This window comes from Gopherus flavomarginatus, chromosome 6 (assembly GCF_025201925.1).
Source record: "Gopherus flavomarginatus isolate rGopFla2 chromosome 6, rGopFla2.mat.asm, whole genome shotgun sequence".
Classification (NCBI taxonomy): Eukaryota; Metazoa; Chordata; order Testudines; family Testudinidae; genus Gopherus; species Gopherus flavomarginatus.
In genome coordinates this window covers 94,738,927-94,757,982 of record NC_066622.1, presented here as the reverse complement: position 1 = coordinate 94,757,982, position 19,056 = coordinate 94,738,927, and the positions used below count along the sequence as shown (strand labels likewise).

At 40.4% G+C, this 19,056-nt stretch overlaps 1 protein-coding gene across 7 annotated transcripts in view; it reads left to right on the top strand.

The window, feature by feature from the left end:
- Window positions 1-19,056, top strand: part of CTNNA3 (catenin alpha 3) — a 941,808-nt gene that overhangs the window by 37,320 nt on the left and 885,432 nt on the right. For all 7 annotated transcript variants that reach the window (XR_007775063.1, XR_007775060.1, XR_007775061.1 and 4 more), the window contains exon 4: window positions 10,444-10,610. Coding sequence is in view for 2 of the 7 variants with exons in the window: in XM_050958306.1 (XP_050814263.1) it covers window positions 10,444-10,610 (167 nt within the window). In the remaining 5 variants the exon portion in view is untranslated. The remainder of the gene's footprint in view (window positions 1-10,443; window positions 10,611-19,056) is intronic.

Genomic DNA, 19,056 nt, shown 5'->3' with positions numbered 1-19,056 from the left:
TCATCAAAGCACTGTGGTTGCTAAAATTCTGTGCAGTGATTAACTGTTACATTTAAATTGGAAGCAGAGGTATTTAACTAAATTCATGTAATTTGGCACATTTTACGAACAGCATTAAGTTAAAAAGACAAAGGGCATTTCAAATGATTGGTCTTCCAGTTTCAATTCTGTTACCCTTAGGAAAATCTCTTGAATTTTCCAACAAAATAATGGTTTAGGTTCCTATTCAGCCCACCGAGTACCTGGTCTTATGTGTATAACCTCAAGGCTGGACAAGTCGTTTGCATGTCAGGCTGAGCTATTCTGAGTGACGAGGGAAACAAACCCACTCTCTGTGTGAGAGGGATTTGGGGAGCTGTTTGTGGCTGTCAAGTCTAGGAAATTTTAGCAAAATATTGCAACGATTTCCCTTCTCCCTACGTCAGCTCATTCAGACACTCTGACACCTCCCTAACTCATTCCCTGACACACTCAACCACCGCTTACCCCCACTCAATCATTAATCCACTGACTCACCATTCATCCTTGACTAATCATACATCCTCTTCCACCAAACACAATTATTTCCCCCCATTCCAACCAGTTTTCTCTCTCTCTCTCTCCCACTTGCCTCCGTACATCAACTTTTCTCTCTCCCTCTTATCTGTTCCCTCAATTCTCTGTTGTGCTCCACTAAACCTATTCGCTCTCAATAACAGCTCTTCAAAGCTGCAGCAGTTGGGAGGTGCAAGTCACTGGAAAACTAGACCCAGTGTAGTGACTTGCCTCTCCTTTATATCAGTGTAATATTTAACAGAACATTTATACATTACTTAAATATAATGAGCTAGCTTCACAGCTACTCTGTGGCTGCTTTGGTAATGTAAAGCAGCTCTAAACCTAGTTTAACCCACCAGTTAAGCTGAGTTTATGACTGCTTTGCTTTGCTGGAGTATCACAAAGCATATAGGTGAATCTGGTCCAGTGCCATCCTCACAAGTGAATGTATAACAAGTCATTATATTGCATACTATTCTCCCCTCTGACATAAACACTTAAAACATTTTTTTAGAAGCCCCTAAATGTATATTCATTTCTGTCAGTAGTTTGCACCCTCACTTGGGGATGAATCCTCGGAGACCCAGGTGGGTAGCTGTTTAAAATTCAAACCTTTTATTTTAATTGGACCATAAATCTGTATTGTTATACTTTACTATTGTATTAAAATGCTGCATGTACCAGTTTCCTGTATTTGTGCAAACGTGTTAAACTATGACTGTTGTAATGGCATGAATTAACATAATGTAAACATTATGAATACATAAAGATGTAATGTTAACTTGTATTTTAACCTCCTGAAAGAGAAAATGTCAAACTTAATATATTCAACATCAGTAATTGACAAGGTGAACGGGCAGCAGTTAAATAGAATGAAAATAAAATGCAGACAGCATGTCAGGTTATTCATTTAAACTACTCATTCTCAGAATTTCAAAAGGTTTTTTTCTATTTGAAGTCACATGACAAATGGAATGAGAAGGGTTTAGTTTACAGTGCACTGGGATTTTAATGCATAGTATTTCCTTATGAATTCACCTTGAGTTTCTAGAGTTACTGTACTAAAACATCATAAAAAAAGAATTATGATTTAACTATTATCATCCACATTTTGCAGCAATCAATGAATGTATCTATAAATGCATATGTGAACAGGTTTTCTGCCTTTTCCTTTTTTCTGATCATTGGTCTAGATCTGATGCTTGGAAACAATCATCAGTCCAGAAAGCATTTCTGCTGGTCTAGAGAAGTGTTTCTTACAGATTATGAGAAGCACTACTTTTCTGACTTGATTTGAACAGCTGGGATACAGTATTTCACCAACTGGTAGAAGTACAGATTTACAGTAGAACCTCAGTTACGAACACCTTGGGAAAGGAGGTTGTTCATAACTCTGAAAAAAACATTCTGGTTGTTCTTTCAAAAGTTTACATGGAACATTGACTTAATACAGCTTTGAAACTTTACTAATGGAGAAGAAAAATGCTGCTTTCCTTTTATATTTTTTTTAATAGTTTAGGTTTAACACATTATTGTACTGTATTTGCTTTTTTTCCCCTGCTGCTGCCTGATTGTGTACTTCCGGTTCCAAATGAGGTGTGTGGTTAACTGGTTAGTTCGTAACTCTGAGGTTCTACTGTAATTCTTTATATCATCTGAAAATATGGTACCCCTGGGTTTTTTGCTCTGGTAGTTCTTGAGGTTGCAGATACCAAAACCACATCAGAAATTAGTGTGATTGTTTTTTATTTGAATATGTATGTTAAATATATAACTAGAGAACAGTGAGAACACATTTTAAAATGAGACAAATTTCTGTACAGGTAGAAAGATTTTAGTTCAGTACATAGGGCTGAATTTCATGCTGAACTGGACTTCACCCTAGAATTAAAACTAACAATAAGTAGGGCCCTATCAAATTCACAGCCATGAAAAACCCATTACAGACTGTGAAATTGAGTCTCCCCTCATGAAATCTTGTCTTCTGTGCTTTTACCTTACACTATACTGATTTAATAGGGGAGACCAGTGTTTCTCAAATTGGGGGTCCTGACTCAAAAGAGAATTACAGGGGGTTGCAAGGTTATTTTAAGGGGCTCATGGTATTGCCATCCTTACTTCTGCACTGCCTTCAGAGCTGGGTGGCTGGAGAAGGGTGGCTGTTGGCTGAGCGCTCAGCTCTAAAGGAAGTGCCCCACCAGCAGCAGTGCAGAAGTAAGGGCTACCCCCCTACAATAATCTTGTGACCCCTTCCAACTCCAGGACCCCTACAATCACAACACCATGAAATTTCAGATTTAAATAGCTGAAATCATGAAATGTATGGTTTTTAAAATCCCTAAGACTGTGAAATTGACCAAAATGGACCGTGAGTTTGGTAGGGCGTAGGGCCCTAACTATAAACAAGCTTCTTCTCTACAGAACTGGTCCCTAAGTGAAGAATTCTTTGTGCCTATTTTTAAATGATAAAAGGGTTTCATTTTACTGATAGTAGGTAAAGAAGAGATGGCAAATTCTGTGTAATGTCAAATGTATTATCTTCAAGGTATTTCTAATAGGAAAAGATATTTTGAAGCTAAGATAAATATTGAATAATATATTGAAATATGAATTATCTTAAAATATCAGCTTATACAGTACAGTAATAAAGGGAGAGAAATGATTCCTAGTGACTTTTTTCTCTTTACATATACTCCAAGGAAATTCTGACCTTTTAATCCAAGAGCAAAATAGTATAATTCAAGAGCACGGTGTAGTGTGTGATTTTCAAAGATGCTGAGTACCTGTACCTCCCATTGGCTGGATGCTGAACACTTCTGAAAATCAGGCCAGTAACTTTTTCAGTGTTGGCATGGAGCATGTTAGCACATATTTGGCTTACTGCTGTAGCTCTTCCTCAGTCCCTTCCCAGGTGAAACTTCTAGTGAAGTCAACAGCAGTTTGTCCTCTCATAAAATTGGCTCTCATATGGATTTAGTCCTGCAAATCCTTACTCACATAAGCACTGCTTACTCAAACCATTAATTCTGATGATAGGAAAAAGGACTATTTATTTACGTAAGTGATTAGAGGAACACAGCTTGTATTTCTATAAATATGCTGTAGTTCTTTATTATATGCACTCATGAGCCCTCGTTGCATGTGTCATGTTTTGGGGTGTCCTCCAGGCTGCCCTGTAACTCTGAGTGCCTCAAAATATTCTGCTGCAGCTCTTGTCGGCATGCTTCCAGCCACCATACAAGCATGTACTGTGTGCCTGTGTAGTAAGCAGCTCTGATTCTGCAATCCGGATTCCAACAGCCTGCTTGTTACACTATTGCCACACTCTGGCCCCTTAGTTACACCTGACAAGATGACCCCAACATACCCTAGTCCTGAATTTTCCCAAAACCACGTGTTCTGCAATGTTCAGCCCTCTCCTGGGCCTATCAAAGATATTAAGGTTCATTTGTTCTTTTAAAGGAACAATACCCAGCAGCTTGCCACATTGACTGAGTTAACATTCACTTTAAATCAAACACAGGACTGGATTGGTTTAGATCAAAAGTAAAACAAGTTTTCTGACTAAAGGAAATAGGATCTGAATTGAGTTCTAATATAGCGGATAGAGTAAGAAATGGTTACAAGCACATAAAGTGAAAAACACTTTCTAGAGGCTAAGACTTAACAAAACTACACTCTTGGTTCAAGGTAAGATTCTCATCATGCTACCTTCCAGCAAGATGCCTGACCAACCCCTCTGGCCAGGATCTCCATAAAGTACTTGGTTCCTTTGTCTTCTGAGGTGAAAGATAACTGGCTGTCTTCTTTTATAGTCCACTGAACCTATCAAATGGATTCTTTTGAAGATTACCCCCCAGAGTAAATTTCATTCAAGTGTGGGGAAGCCTACATAGAGTCTACTGGTTTCTTTTCCTGCTGGTGTTTGCTAAGATGCAGATTCATCTGTTTCTTGCAATTTCTTCCCTCTGCTGTGATGCTGAGTGGTTATCTCCTCCCCTTGTTGACTTGATGGTCTTGTTTACTTTCTATGTAAATTGTATTCCTATTGTCTCAATGTATCTTGGAAATACTTTCCATGTGGCAGAATCACATTCCTTTGTCTAGGATGGGGTAACTTTAGCCCTGACTGGCAGATGCACTTTATAAACCTATTGGAAATCATCAATTTTGAATTTGTCCTCTGTATTTACACCACACAATAAAAATGATCAGTCTGTTTATTGGTTTTCTATTAACTTACATAACACATCTTTAGGTACAGGTAATGACATTTGTGAGTTGGGATACACTGAACTGGTAGACTAGCTGAATCTTCCTACCAGATATCAGTGTGCCTCTTGCATAAGGAAAGAAGGTAGTACATAACTCTAAACACTAGGAATTTCAAAGATTCTCCTCTACCCAGGATTCCAAATGTCAGTAGGGAACAGACACTGATTCTTGTATTCTCATGATTAAATTAATATTATTAGCACTCTTGGCATATTATAGAACAAGATCATAGATATTTAAAGTACCAGCTTGTTTACACTTAAGACTAGCCAGTATATCTAAAGGCATCTTTAAAATAAACAGTAATTTGACACATCAAGAATTTCCTTCAAGTATTTGTAGTCTCTTAATAGGCTACACTTACCTTTAATGGTATAGCAAAACTATTAATTTTAGGATTTCAGATCTGGCTTTAGCTTCTGCTGACGTAGAGCATTTTAGTGGGCAGAATGTTATAACCCTCTGACCTTCTACAGCAAGGATTTTCCAGTTCAGCTACAGTGTGTGAGATTAGACATTTCCATGTTGGCATTTTTTAAAAATTCTCCCAGTGCTGCACTACTGCTAAAAGAACTTGTGATAGCAAAGGTGGAAGCGCTAGTGTAAACTGATTGCTGGCATTTTTGCCACTATTCCATCAAATCTGCTCAGAATGGGTAAGGATAACAGTGATAAAGCTATAAAGCTATAAGGGACTTATTTTTTAGTGCTTTTATTGTTGCTTCTACTCGTAGAGCTACACTAAGGGCAGTGCAAATTGGGAGAAATTTAAGAAAAATGCCATTGTAGATTAAATCATTGTGTCTGACTGAGTCTGAAAGGCTGGTGAGCACAGGCACTATGCTTTCCTATGTTCTTGCAGTGCTAGCCTTCCTCAAGGTAACAGGGTGTGAGGGCAAGGCCATGGACCCATCTACTAGATATGGTTAGGAATGCAGGGAGACGTATGCTTTACCTTGAAGAAAGGTGGCAAACTCTCTCTGCAATAGGCCGAGTTGCCTGAAATTCATGCTGAGACTCTCACAGCAACCTGGCTACTGCCTCATCATCCTATCACAGGGTTGTGTATTAAATGCACAAGGTAGCTCATAATGATGTAATACTGAGCAGAGGAAGTACTAAAGTTCCATTGACTGATGTAATAACACACACCAGTCCAATATTTTCCTATATCCTGGGATTTTATTCCTTGCACCTGCATTGCTCAATTTGTATGCATAGTAGCTCACAAGTGTGTTGTCTTAGTAGTATAATAAAGCCCCAATACTTTTTCTTGAAAGGTTTCAGATACATTCAAAAGCTTCAGCAAAACGAGGTTTTACGTGAACAGGGTGTCCTAGGATCCTGCCCCAGAATAAGCCCCATGTGCACAGAAGCAACTCACAGGACAGTGTTTCCTTGTGATTGGATGTGGACCTGCTGGATCTTTCCCTTGGTCACCTCCTTATGTTGGTTACCTCCATCTGGATCTTAGCCAGGCCACATAAAAGTTCAGTCCCCTTCCACGGTACACAACAGCCCAAAATAAACACCACCTTCAACAATTGTTCCAAGTTAGCATAAAAAGATTTCCCCTCCTGGGCTCAACTCACAGTTCTTACAGAATCTCCAGAAGGACCTTGAGACGTCATTTGGTCCAGCCCCCTGCACAGATGCAGGACTAAGTATATCTAGACCATCCCTAACAGGTGCCTGTCCAGCCTATTCTTAAAAAGCTCCAATGAGGGGGATTCCACAACCTTACTTGGAAGAGTATTTCAGAGACTTATTATATTCATAGGTAGATATTAGGAAAAACTCTAACTTAAATCTCTCTTCCTAAATATTAAGCCCATTACTTCTCACCCTATCTTCAGTGGACATGGAGAACTATTGATCACATCCTCTTTATAACAGTCCTTAACATTTTTGAAGACTGTTATTAGGTCCTTCCTCAGTCTTCTTTTCTCAATACTAAACATGCCCAGGTTTTTAACAGTTTTTCATAGGTCAGGTTTCCTAAACCTTTTCTCACTATTGTTGCTCTTCTCTGGACTCTCTCTCCAATTTGTTCATGTCTTTCCTAAATCATGGTGCCAAAATCTGGACTCAATACCCCAGGTGAGGACTCACCAGTGTTAAGTAGAGTGGAAAAATTACTTCTCGTGTCTTACTTACAACACTCCTGCTAATACATCCCATAATGATGTTTGGTGGTTTTTTTTGCAACAGTATTATATTGCTGACCCTCATTTAATTTGGAGCAGTTTTGAGATCAGAGATTGAGTGGTGTCTGCTGCCAGAAGTAACCAGCAGCCAGCCTCCTCCCTGCGAAGGAGCCGTTTCCTCCTCTCATGGTGGCACTACTGCAGTCGTCTCCAGATGGATTTCTTCCTCAACCTTGGAGAGCACCGTATGCATATTTTCAGTTAATTCCTCATGTGCATGGATGCTCCTCACTCTAGCCACCACCTCCTATAGCTCTCACCTGCTTTCTGAGAGATTCTACCAGAAGGCACATTTCCCACTGGATGTTACAGGGAAATGAAGGCCACAGTCTCTGCAAATCCACAGCAGGACCTGAGTAAAGGCATCCATGGTTGGGTTCCCAGTCTGGATATAGGCACAGGAGGTGGAGCAAAGAGCAGTATTGTCACTGGCTCTGTGGGCTTTTTGAACCATGCTGATTTTTATACTTTCTCCCTCCCAAAGCCTCCCTCTCACACTCTCCTGTTTGCTAGCTCCCCTTGGTTGCTTAGTGCCTGTCTATAAGCCCTTCTCTCTTGGACCAGCCCTGCCCCCTCGTTAACACACAGGGGAAGGGTGATCAAAAGGGCAGGAGGTTACAGCCTTGCTAGTGCCCATTCAGCTGCCCGCTAGGAGGCCTCTGGCCCCCACACCTCCTACTTTCACCCAAAGACTGTCATCTGGGTTGCCTTTTTTTTTCTGGACCTTAGAACAAGTGTATATATTCTTGATGTACAAATGCAACATCAACTCCCTTTTCCCCCTTCCTGTTCTTCCTGAACTAAAATAAGCTATCCCTTCTATACCAGTATTCCAGCCAGGAGACTTATCTTACCAAGTCTCAGTGATGCCATTAATTAATAATTAAGGTTATGTACTAATAATTCCAGCTTCCTGCTTTTATACCTCATGCTCCTTGGATTTGTGTATAGACATCTAAAATGTTGAACAGATTCTCCTCACTCTTAATATGTCACTGTTTTTCCAGGCTTTTCCCTCCTGGAAGTCCAGGTTCCACTAAAACACAATGGTCTTCCACCCCTCCTTGGCTTCTCTTCAGTTCCCTGTTCTCTTTGTGGAACACCAGCCCCAGGTCTGCCTTCCTTGACCTTTGCTCCTTGTTCCAGGGACCTGCCGTGGGAACTAGCTCTCGTCTCCAGTTTAACTGCTCTTCTCCACCACCAGCCCCAAATTGCTGGACTTCCTCCCTTTTAAAGTCTTATAACCAGCACAAGTATAGTAGGGCAGGGCTAATTAAACCAGGAGCAGGCTGGCCTATTCCATCAGGATTGGTACACAGTGAATGCTGCTGTTATGGAGGGGGTTATGACTGGCATTAGGTTAGATGATAGTTTTGGTTATCTAGATGATGTATGATAGAGTTTGTAGTTTGCACGCATTTGATTTGATTGATGCACGTGTCAATTTAAAATAACAGTTGTTTAAGAAGAAAACTAAAAAAACAAAAATTCCATTATTTGCAAACATAAGAGATTTCCTGCATATGTTTGAGAGTGGGATTTTAAGTCAGGATCTTCAAATTCTCTGCACAGATCTTTCCCACTTAAACTAAAGGTGTCTCATCTTCTGTGGACCAGCTCCTAGGGGAGAATGTGACCCACACTTTATCCACGGATTATGCAATAACTTTCTATAGAGCAGAAAATGTTGGTCTTCTAGATTCCTGGGTTCTGTTCCTGCTGTTGGAGGGGAGTGTGGTCTAATGGCGAAAAGCAGTGATTACACTACATAGATCTGGCACATTCTGTCTAAGAGGCAGTGTGACCTGAGTGTATGAAAATTCAGCCCCCCCATGATCAGGGTATGAGCCATTGATCAGCAGTAAGGATTTCAAAGTGCACAAATATGAACAGCAGTAAGTAGAAGAGAAAAACTTAGAACTCATGGCCTTCTGGCTTCCAGTGCTCTTTCCCTTAGATTACAGTGGTGTTCTGTGAGGGAACCCTCTCTCTCATAGGTATTTAAAACATCTCCATGGAACATTGTAACATTGCAGTCTATATGATTTTATAAAAATATGCTAATAAGTGAATATAATGTAACTGGAATATGCTTCATGCAAAAGGTCTCTGGTAAGATATCATTACAAAGCTTATACTCTACTGAGTATGATCATCCTATTTGTATAAATGTACCACTCGTATCTGAAACTAGAAATATGAAATATAACTCTGAGGGCCTATTGTAATTATGCAAAATGTGGGCCATTAATGGTGGTTTGGAATCTTAATGACTCCCATTAACCAGAACAATTGTCTGCAGATTGGTGTGTTTTACCTGTAAGTCTTCCTATATACGTGTGTGTTGGTAAGTGGGCAATGAAGTCTTGCAGTGACATGTGATCATGTCACTTGAACTGGAATCCATCTTTAAACTGGTGTCTTTCCATTGGAAGGATGGGAGGTGGAAACACAGAGAGGGACAAAAGATTCTCACCTTATGCAAAAGATATATAAAGGGGTGGAACAGAACAAGGGGGAGAGAGGAGCCATCATGAAGAATTCCCTAGCTACCACCTGAGCTGGAACAAGAGCTGTACCAGGGGAAAGAATTGTGCCCAGGCCTGGAAGGTGTCCAGTCTAAGGAAAAAACTTACTGAAGCATCTCTGAGGGTGAGATTATCTGTATTCAGTTTGATTAGACATAGATTTGCACATTTTATTTTATTTTGCTTGGTGAGTTACTTTGTTCTGTCTGTTACTACTTGGAGCCACTTAAATCCTACTTTCTGTATTTAATACAATCACTTTTTACTTAGTAATTGACCCAGAGTATGTATTAATATCTGGGGAAGCAAGCAGCTGTGCATATCTTTCTATCAGTGTTATAGAGGGCGAACAATTTGAGTTTACCCTGCATAAGCTTTATACAGGGTAAAACGGATTTATTTGGGTTTAGACCCCATTGGGAGTTGGGCATCTGAGTGTTAAAGACAGGAACACTTCTGTTAGCTGCTTTCAGGTAAACCTGCAGCTTTGGGGCAAGTAATTCAGACCCTGGGTCTTTGTTGGAGTGGACAGGCATGTCTGGCTCAGCAAGACAGGGTGCTGGGGTCCCGAGCTGGCAGGGAAAGCAAGGGTAGAAGTAGTCTTGGCACATCAGGTGGCAGCTCCCAAGAGGCTTTCTGTGATCCAACCTGTCACAGTACGTTTCTTCCACAGCACTGCAAAGCAAGGTAAGTATCACCCATCATACAGAACACCTGTGCTTGATCTGGGTTAGCTCAGACAACTGTCTATGATCCTTTTTGTAAGGCATTAATAACATGCCAGTTCACCTGACAACATTTTCAATATACCAAATAATTGATCCTGTTAAATTATGTTCCCTAACATTTGTAGCTTTGGAATGTAACCTAAGAGAATTTGTGGATTTATTTTGCAGGTGAAGCTTTAAGTGCATCAGCAAGGGAATTTACCAATGATCCCTGTTATCTGCCTAAAAGGAAAGCTGTTGTTCAAGCAGCACGATTCCTTCTGGCTGCTGTCACTAGGCTTCTGATTCTGGCAGACATGATTGATGTGGTATACCTATTGCAACATTTAACAGTGGTGAGTAGAATCTGCACTAATTCAGTATGACTGGTCAGAGAAGTGACTGCAAATGGCACCTTCTGATGCAACATACTTTTTTCATATATGTGTATCAGGTCACGTATGTTTAATTTTTTCACAAAAAAGTTTGTAATCACTTTTTACTCCTCCTACTGTGCAGAGCTAATACAATCACTGGTGTGGGAGAGTGAGCTGGCTTCTCCTCTTAATCATACATCACCAACAGAATTTGCAACCCAGTTACAACTGAAAAGTCTCTTATTGGTGAAAGTACATGAGACCAAATGCAGTGCAGATACTAGGTGAAATTGGCAGTTAGAAAAAAATCCTGTAAACTGAACAAATTTGATATGGAGCCACTGAGACGAAATAAATATAGACCCCCTACAGTGACATTTTAAGTTGCATTATTTTATATTCCCTAGTTGATTATGTGAAACGTTATAAGTTACTATAAAACTGCCATTGTTTCCAGTTTATTGGTTACTGCTAAATATGAGAAAATTCTTCCTCCAGAATATTTTGAGATTATTTCCCTGAATTGCTTTGTTGAAATGTATTCAGTTAATACATTTCTGGTGTTCTTTTTGAACTATAGGTTGGTGGCATACATTTGAAATCAGAGCTGTGTTGATAATTGTGATGGTCAGACAAATTACATATTTTTGTTTCCTATCTGAATGAGTCCAGGTGCAATTTCAACATGCATTTTTCAGGTAGCAAGGAATGAGGTTGGGCAAAGATGCCCACTTAAACACACACATGCCCTATCCTGGGGTTGTTTGGCTGTGTCATAAGTTAGAGCTGCCTCAGGGTTGCTCCCAAGGGACCATTCCGGCAGCCAGATATTACCAGAGGGCACTTTTGCTCTGGCCATACCTCTTCTACTGCAGCCGTGCACTTTGCTAAGACCGGAAGGGATTGGTAGTACAGAGCTGGCTTTATAGCATTTATGCTTCCTTTACAGTGGTGAATCCCCAGGTAGCTGGATAAGCCACCTTTTCTCTTTCCTTTCACTGTTGGTACCAGGCCTTGCCCTCAGTTCTTGTGACTAGTCTCACATATGACTTTGAAATTCCTTTATATTTGTGGCAGTAAAACTAAATATCTTGTTTGCTGAGTTAGCATGTGCCAACATGTTAGCTAACTCAAGTTAGCTGGCAATCAATTAACTCAAGATTTAAAAAAAAACCCTCTAATTTAAACTACCCTTCAAGGCTGAACAGTGGAAAAAGTGCTTAATAACTTTCCTTTTTTAAACAAGTGAATAAGGTACTTCAGTAATACTCATCATAGTATCAGATGATGAGTTTTGGAGAGGGGCCTCTTGTATCATCATTTTTTGCCCCCTCCATCAAGGATAGAGAGCCTTATTCTATTTTCTTACATTTAATGTCTGCTTAAAGATGCTTAAGAATGTGCTATTATTACCTCATTAGGCAAATTGTTCCACACTTTTGTTGATCTTAATGTCAAGATGCTATGCTATTAGATAAGCTAGATTCATTCTTTCAATTAATTCCATTAGTACCTGTTTTAATACTAGTATCCTGTGTAAAGAGCTTTTCTTCTAGTTTTTGCTTTGTGACTTCCAATACTTAAACAGTTACCAGTATCATGTTGCTTAAATATATTTTGTAGGCTAATTACATATACTTCTTTCAGATTCTTTTCCTGGAGCTGCTTTTTTTTTTTTTCCCCTGGCCCAGTGCATATCTTTGGTAGCTCGTGTTTAGGGCTCCGTGTCTGTCACAGAGATTGTGGAAATCATGGATTCAGTGACTTTCCATGACTTCTGTGACTTCATGACTGACCTCCAGGCTTCCCATACAGCATCACACCTTACTCCACAGGTAGACCCATTGACTTCAGTGGGACTACATGTGGAGTAAGGTATTACTCAGTGGGAACAAGAGAATCAGAATCTGGCCTCAAATGAGACCAGGAAGGAATGTCTTCAGGGTATAGTATTTCACTGTGAAAGGCATCATGGAGATTTTAATGTTTCCTATGAAGCATCCAGCATTGGCAGTTGTTGGAGACATGCTAGGTGGACCATTGGCTTGATCTGGTATAGAAATTTCTATAGAATCATAGAATATCAGGGTTGGAAAGGACCCTCAGGAGGTCATTTAGTCCAACCCCCTGCTCAAAGCAGACAGATTTTTGCCCCAGATCCCTAAATGGCCCCCTCAAGGATTGAACTCACAACCCTGAGTTTAGCAGGCCAATGCTCAAACCACTGAGCTGTCCTTCCCCCAAAAATTATACACCAAGGCACTGCTGGGAAATGAACCCACAATTTCCTGTTTACTAGGCAGGTGCTTTAGCCAGCTAAGCCATGGTGCCTGCCATGATCCTACAGCATATACTATAAGTGTATGAATTTTGCCAGCTTAGAGTGTTGAAAGTGGTCTTAATAATACTATTTATTAAAATTTTTCTTGTCTTGACACTTTTCATCAATAGTCTTTGTACCCAGGTGCCATCCCAGGTGCACCCTTGTAACCTAAGGTGGCACTGTTTCAGTTTCCCTTTGAGGTTCCAAAAATAACTTATACACACCCTGAGTCTTTACTTGGGGTCTTATGTATTTAATACCATCTGGCTCTCCAAAGATCCCCTTCCCCCCCAATTTTAGGGTTTCTCAGCACTCCTTCTAGGACCTGTATTTCAAATCCTGGTCTCCTTGGCCTATAAAGTCTCTCCTCAGGTTTAGGGGTTTCAAAGCCCTCTTGCTGATTTCTTCCTCCTTGACTAGGATTGGAGTCTCATTTTGAGTCACCCACCCAGTCCCTAGTCAGTCTCTTTATCTTCTCCAGGTGGATCTAATAATCCCAAGCACCTGTCTGCACTATCTAGGGGAGAGGGGAGCCTTACCCCACCCACTCAGCAAAGCTCCTGGGGCCTTTAAAGAATTTGTTACAGGATGGCCCTGTACATTCCCTCTCACCAGGGCCAGCTCTAGCCATTTCGCCACCCCAAGCACGGCGGCAAGCCGCGGGGAGGGCTCTGCTGCTCGCCAGTCCCGCGGCTCCAGTGGACCTCCCGCAGGCGTGCCTGCAGATGCTCCACCTGAGCCGCGGGACCAGTGGACCCTCCGCGGTCCACCGGAGCTGCCTGCCGCCCTCCTGGCAACCGGCAGAGCGCCCCCTGCAGCATGCCGCCCCAAGCACGCGCTTGGCATGCTGGGGCCTGGAGCCAGCCCTGTCTCTCACACACACCGAATGCTCCCCGGGATCATTTTCCTCTCTTCCAATTATTGCCTTTGTCTGCCTCTCTGGACATGTAGAATGGGATAAATGGCCTCTCTCACAAATCCCTCTGGTCTTTAAGAGCCAGTACCCTGTTGGTCCCCTACACTTCTATATAAGAAAATGTTTTGATAATCTTAAAGGAACCCTTCTTAAACATTTTTAGTGCTCTTGAGACAAGTAATAACTAAAATCTTGTGGTATTGTTGGGTATAGATTTTTTTTTAACAACTCTGAGTCACCATATGATTTTCACTGGGGAGAAAGAACTAACAATTATTGAAAAATCATAAAATGACAAAGAATTTTTTGGAAAAACTGAATCTGTACAAAAAAGTAAATTGTCTTCTCTCCCCCTTATTTAAATGTAGTTTTCATATAAGCTGCCAAATTGATAGAGAAATTCAGTTTTCAACATTATTAACACACAGAACAAATTAAATTGCAGTACAAATTCCCCACAATGTCTAACTAATATTCCTTGGCTTTGTCCTGGAGGGAGATAGTATATTCTCTGTCTGCTGAGTCAGCCAACAAGGGTACCAGTTATAATGGCGTCTTTTTATGTTGACACTTATTCATTAGGAAATGGATGGAGACTACCAAGTAGTTTTAACACATGCCACTGATTAGCCATCAAGTGACAACAGCTTTTGGTCATCACCAAGTATTTAGTTATTATATGTTAAAACTGCTTTAGAAAATTCAAATTTTATTCAGTGTGGACCTGGTCCAGCAAAACACATGTAGTTTCCACAAGGTTTCTGCAGCATGGAAAGCAAACTTTGTCTTTGCTGTATCATCTTAAATATTCGAAGTGCATATCTCTGAGAAATACAATACTTTTTTAATATGCCTTGAGAAGTATTTCTCTGAACCTGTTCTAAAACAGAAAGCACTAACACACTGTCCTATTTCTTCATGAGGATCTGAGCTGTATAACTGTCATTAATCATTTGAGAGGAGATGAAAAAGTTCTTTGCCTTTCATTTCCAGGGCTCTGAGCTTTTTAATTTTTGTAGAATAAAATCAAGGAGTTTGATCATTGAAATGAAATTAATTTTAAAGGTTATATCATTCAGTACAGAATGAATGAAATGAAAATGCTGACCAAGGAAAATATTTGTTATATGTTTAAAAATGAAAGAAAATAGGCCAGCGTCATGAAAGAATCAGTTCCCAGTTACATATTTATTGTATTATCTGAATTATGTTGCATGGAATCCATATATTTTTATGGATTATTTATAAAATGCATACAATGAAGAAATGTATGGTGGGAGGGATAGCTCAGTGGTTTGAGCATTGGCCTGCTAAACCCAGGGTTGTGAGTTTAATACTTGAGGGGGCCACTTAAGAATCTGGGGCAAAATCAATACTTGGTCCTGCTAGTGAAGGCAGGGGGCTGGACTCAATGATCTTTCAAGGTCCCTTCCAGTTCTGGGAGATAGGATATCTCCATTAATTAATTAATCATATTGCTCACTCAGTAGAATTTAGGTTTGTTACCGCACTGTTTGATGGAACATTTCAAAGCCAGCTTCTCTCTGGTAAAATGGGATGCTGCAAGCAGTGTTTCTCCACTCATTGTACTACAGAAAATGAATCTGTATTGTTAAGCTTCAATTTTATTAGAAAATTATGGCACACAAAAGAGAAAAGTAACAATAGCAATATGATTAGTTGCCAGATAAATCCTCTCAGAGTCTCATGTGTCATTCTGAGTTTAGCTGGAATAAGCAATACATATGTACTGCATAACAAATTATTGTGTTTTCAGTATAGTATTATGAGTAAGTAGGTGACAGAAGAATAACTGATTTTAGTAAGATCAGCTTAATTGAAACTGCATATGTAACATGAAAAGGAAGAATTTCATTTCTTTTCTCTGGTTGCATAGAAACTCCATCCAAGAAAGCTCTCAACACTACAACATCAGCACAAACTCTGTGACTGATTGTACTCTGATGGCATGATACTACTTTCAGCTGATTGTGGAGGCAGCAGCCTTATGACACCGTGGAGCAATGTAAACAATAAGGATACACATGCAAAAGAAATGCAGCATTCTCTAAGCTGGAGGGATTGTTTATATTGGTTTCACAGAAACTCCATCCATTAAAGTTACTCAGTATGATATTGAATGACTACAGAACTGGATAGTGAAACACAAGAAAGATTACATCATTGGCTGATCAGTGATGAGGGCAGGACTGTATTATTTACCAACTTTAGAGAACCGTTTTTCTAAAGTAAACCTTTTATGGGTGTCTCACACAGAACAAATGAAGCATGAATAAGCTTTACCAGTGAAGCAACTGGTGATATTTTTTCACTTTAGTTTCTTCATTTATTTCATTGATCAACAGTAGTAAGGGAATCCAGGTTTCCCAAAATATCTCCTTTCTGACCTACCACCTAAACATTATTTCCCTTATTTCAGCATTCAAAGCCTCCTACCCTTCTATATAACTTTATCATTGTTGTGAATGATATGGTCAGACTAAAGTCTGTCCCATGCATCTAGTCCTTTGACTCAACAGTCCATTTTCAGCCTCATTTACTTTAGAAGTGATGCTCAATATTGTTTAATTAAGTGAATTAATAGACTGGTGGAATTACTTTGAACGTATCAGAGGAGAAAAGCAAGAAGATAAGAATTTTTATTCAAAGAGCCCACTAGCATGTCTTTCCTCTAATATATTTCGGATCCTGCTGATCCAGCATACTTTCTTTTTTCTCCTTGTCCTGTTTGTTTGTAGATTTACTGTTTAAATTTACATATTTTTCACACACTTCTCAGTAGACTCAGTAATATTGATAAAGCACTGACTTAGATTTATTTAAAACTATCCAGGAAAGAGGAAGAAAAGTGGTAGGAAACGAGAAGCTACATGCGAAGCCAGGCTTCTTTGGGAAGATCATTATCTGCTCCTCTTCCTCTCTGCCTCCTTAACTGTTAAAAGTGTTCCAAGCAGTGTAAAAATGATTTGAGTAACCTCAGTTGACTTGTGCTTCATTCTTTTTGGTATTTATTTTTTTTTCTATTTGTGCCACTGCTGGTTGGAGTAGAACGTGATGGTATGCTGTGGTAGGCACCTCGTCATCCCATTCTATTCTGGTGTATTGTCCGAGTGATGTGTGCTTACTGTTTTGGTGCCCTGATATGATGCAATGTAACATCAAAAATTAAATGTGAATGTAGGTAAGCATAGTCTTGATCCAGATCACATCACACACGATTGTAGACTTTCCACTGAGTTCCACAAGTTTTGGGTCAAGCCCATAATAAGGGATGGTTCTCAAAAAATTGTGAGTCGTTTTAGAGAGATGCACAGGAATATCTGAGAGAGGCTTTAGTCCCTGTAGTTGATCTGGACATACAGATCCTTATTTACAGATCAGGCAACTGAAGAAATTCTTGCTACTACTTCTGAAGTTTGTGCATGCCACAGAGGGGACAAATATGGGTTATTTGTATTTCTAGCATCAGTATTTATAGGTCTATGTATTTTTCCACTCTACAATTTGTGGCAGAATTATTGCAACATAAATGACACAGGTAATGCACATCCCAAACAACTACTTAGGAATAGGGCTTATGAAATGACCACCTTTTATTGCAACAGAAGAATGGATACAGTACTACTCCTTCAGTGTCACCTAGAGACTATGAGAGATGCCCCAAGTCCCTAGCAAGGTGACTTTACAAACCATGGGGATTCCCTGGGAAGTGTGAAATGATTTAATGATTCTTTTATTCTAATAAACTGTTGCTAGGGAACAGGTTTTCCTTAGTGCCACAATAGAGATTATGAAGTCCCAGCCCATAGGAGTCACTAAAGAAGGAGCATCTCACTACTTCTATTATGGCAAAGGGGTATATAACAAGGTGATAGGTCCCTTTTAAGGACTAAGGGGCATGGAGCTAGACAGCCCTGTTCAATTATCAGACCCAGCTAGGAAGGGCTGAGAATGCTCAGTTGGAGAGGACTGGCCCTGGAGGAGAGAAAGGGCTGCAGCGTGAAAGACCTCTGGCACCTGTAGCCTGTGTTGTTCAGAGGAATAGCTTTCTTTTGAGTTACTTTGCTTGTTTAACTTAATAAATGTGTCCTGAGGGAAGGGCCTGAAAGAGACTTGGGTGTGGTGTTAGTCCTTTCTGGACTGCAAGAGATAGACCCATGACCCTATACGTGGTGAAGAATGTGGATGTGTGGTCAGCCTATAGAACTGAGATGAAAATGAGGCAGCAGAAGAGAAAACAGAGCTATTCCCCAACAAACATAGGTGCAGGGGTGCAGAGACCTCTCAGCGTGCACCAGCATGAGTCACAGCAGCCAGCATCTCCAACTGAGCTCTGTTGGGTCTTTATAGTGATTACTGACCCCCTTCTAGCTGTATCAGATAGATAGAGCCAGTTGGCCCTATCCCTCTAGTCCTTAAAGGGGCAGTCCACTTTGTTATAGGATGGACAGGAGAATGGTATCCATTTAGAAGACTGTTTGAGGGCTTTGCCTTCACCTTCTCCCCGGTTCTTGTCACGCAGACAGATAGCAGAAGACCAGAGGTCCGAAGTGCAGGCAATTCAATGTTTATTGGGGTTAGTTCCAAGCAAACATATCCATAGCTCTACACGCTTGAAGAGTCTATTTCCCAGTGTTCCATTCCCAGCTCTGACATCAAAGAGCCTTTACCCCATATCCCCCTTCTGAGCTCTGACATCACAGAGACTTTACCCTGTGTCCCCCTTCCCCATTCCCACCTCCCATTCCCCCTCCTTAGCAGGCCCAAATATACCTTTAGTACACGCCCCTAGTTGCACCTCTTACAACTTATGGTCATGTTCTGTTTGGGGGTCTTTGTCCCACCTTTTTTGTATCCCATGGAAGGGGCAAGGAGTGAGCTAGTACTCCGATCATGGGCAGGCATTTCTCTGGTCTTTTAGTGTTTTACCCCCCGCATCCTCCCTTGCCCCTCCCAACTGGTTGCTTGACCTTGCATTGAGATAAGGAGTTGAGGCAGTCTTCAAATCTATGCTTATATATTACATTCCTACCATGCCCAGTAACACTTCTTCTGTATCCCCATCTGGCTGTGAGAAATGCAACACACAGTCTCTTTGTTCATTGTTTTTTACATATATTAGTGTTAGATGTGAGTATTAAAACGTCAAACCCAAAATTCAGTCT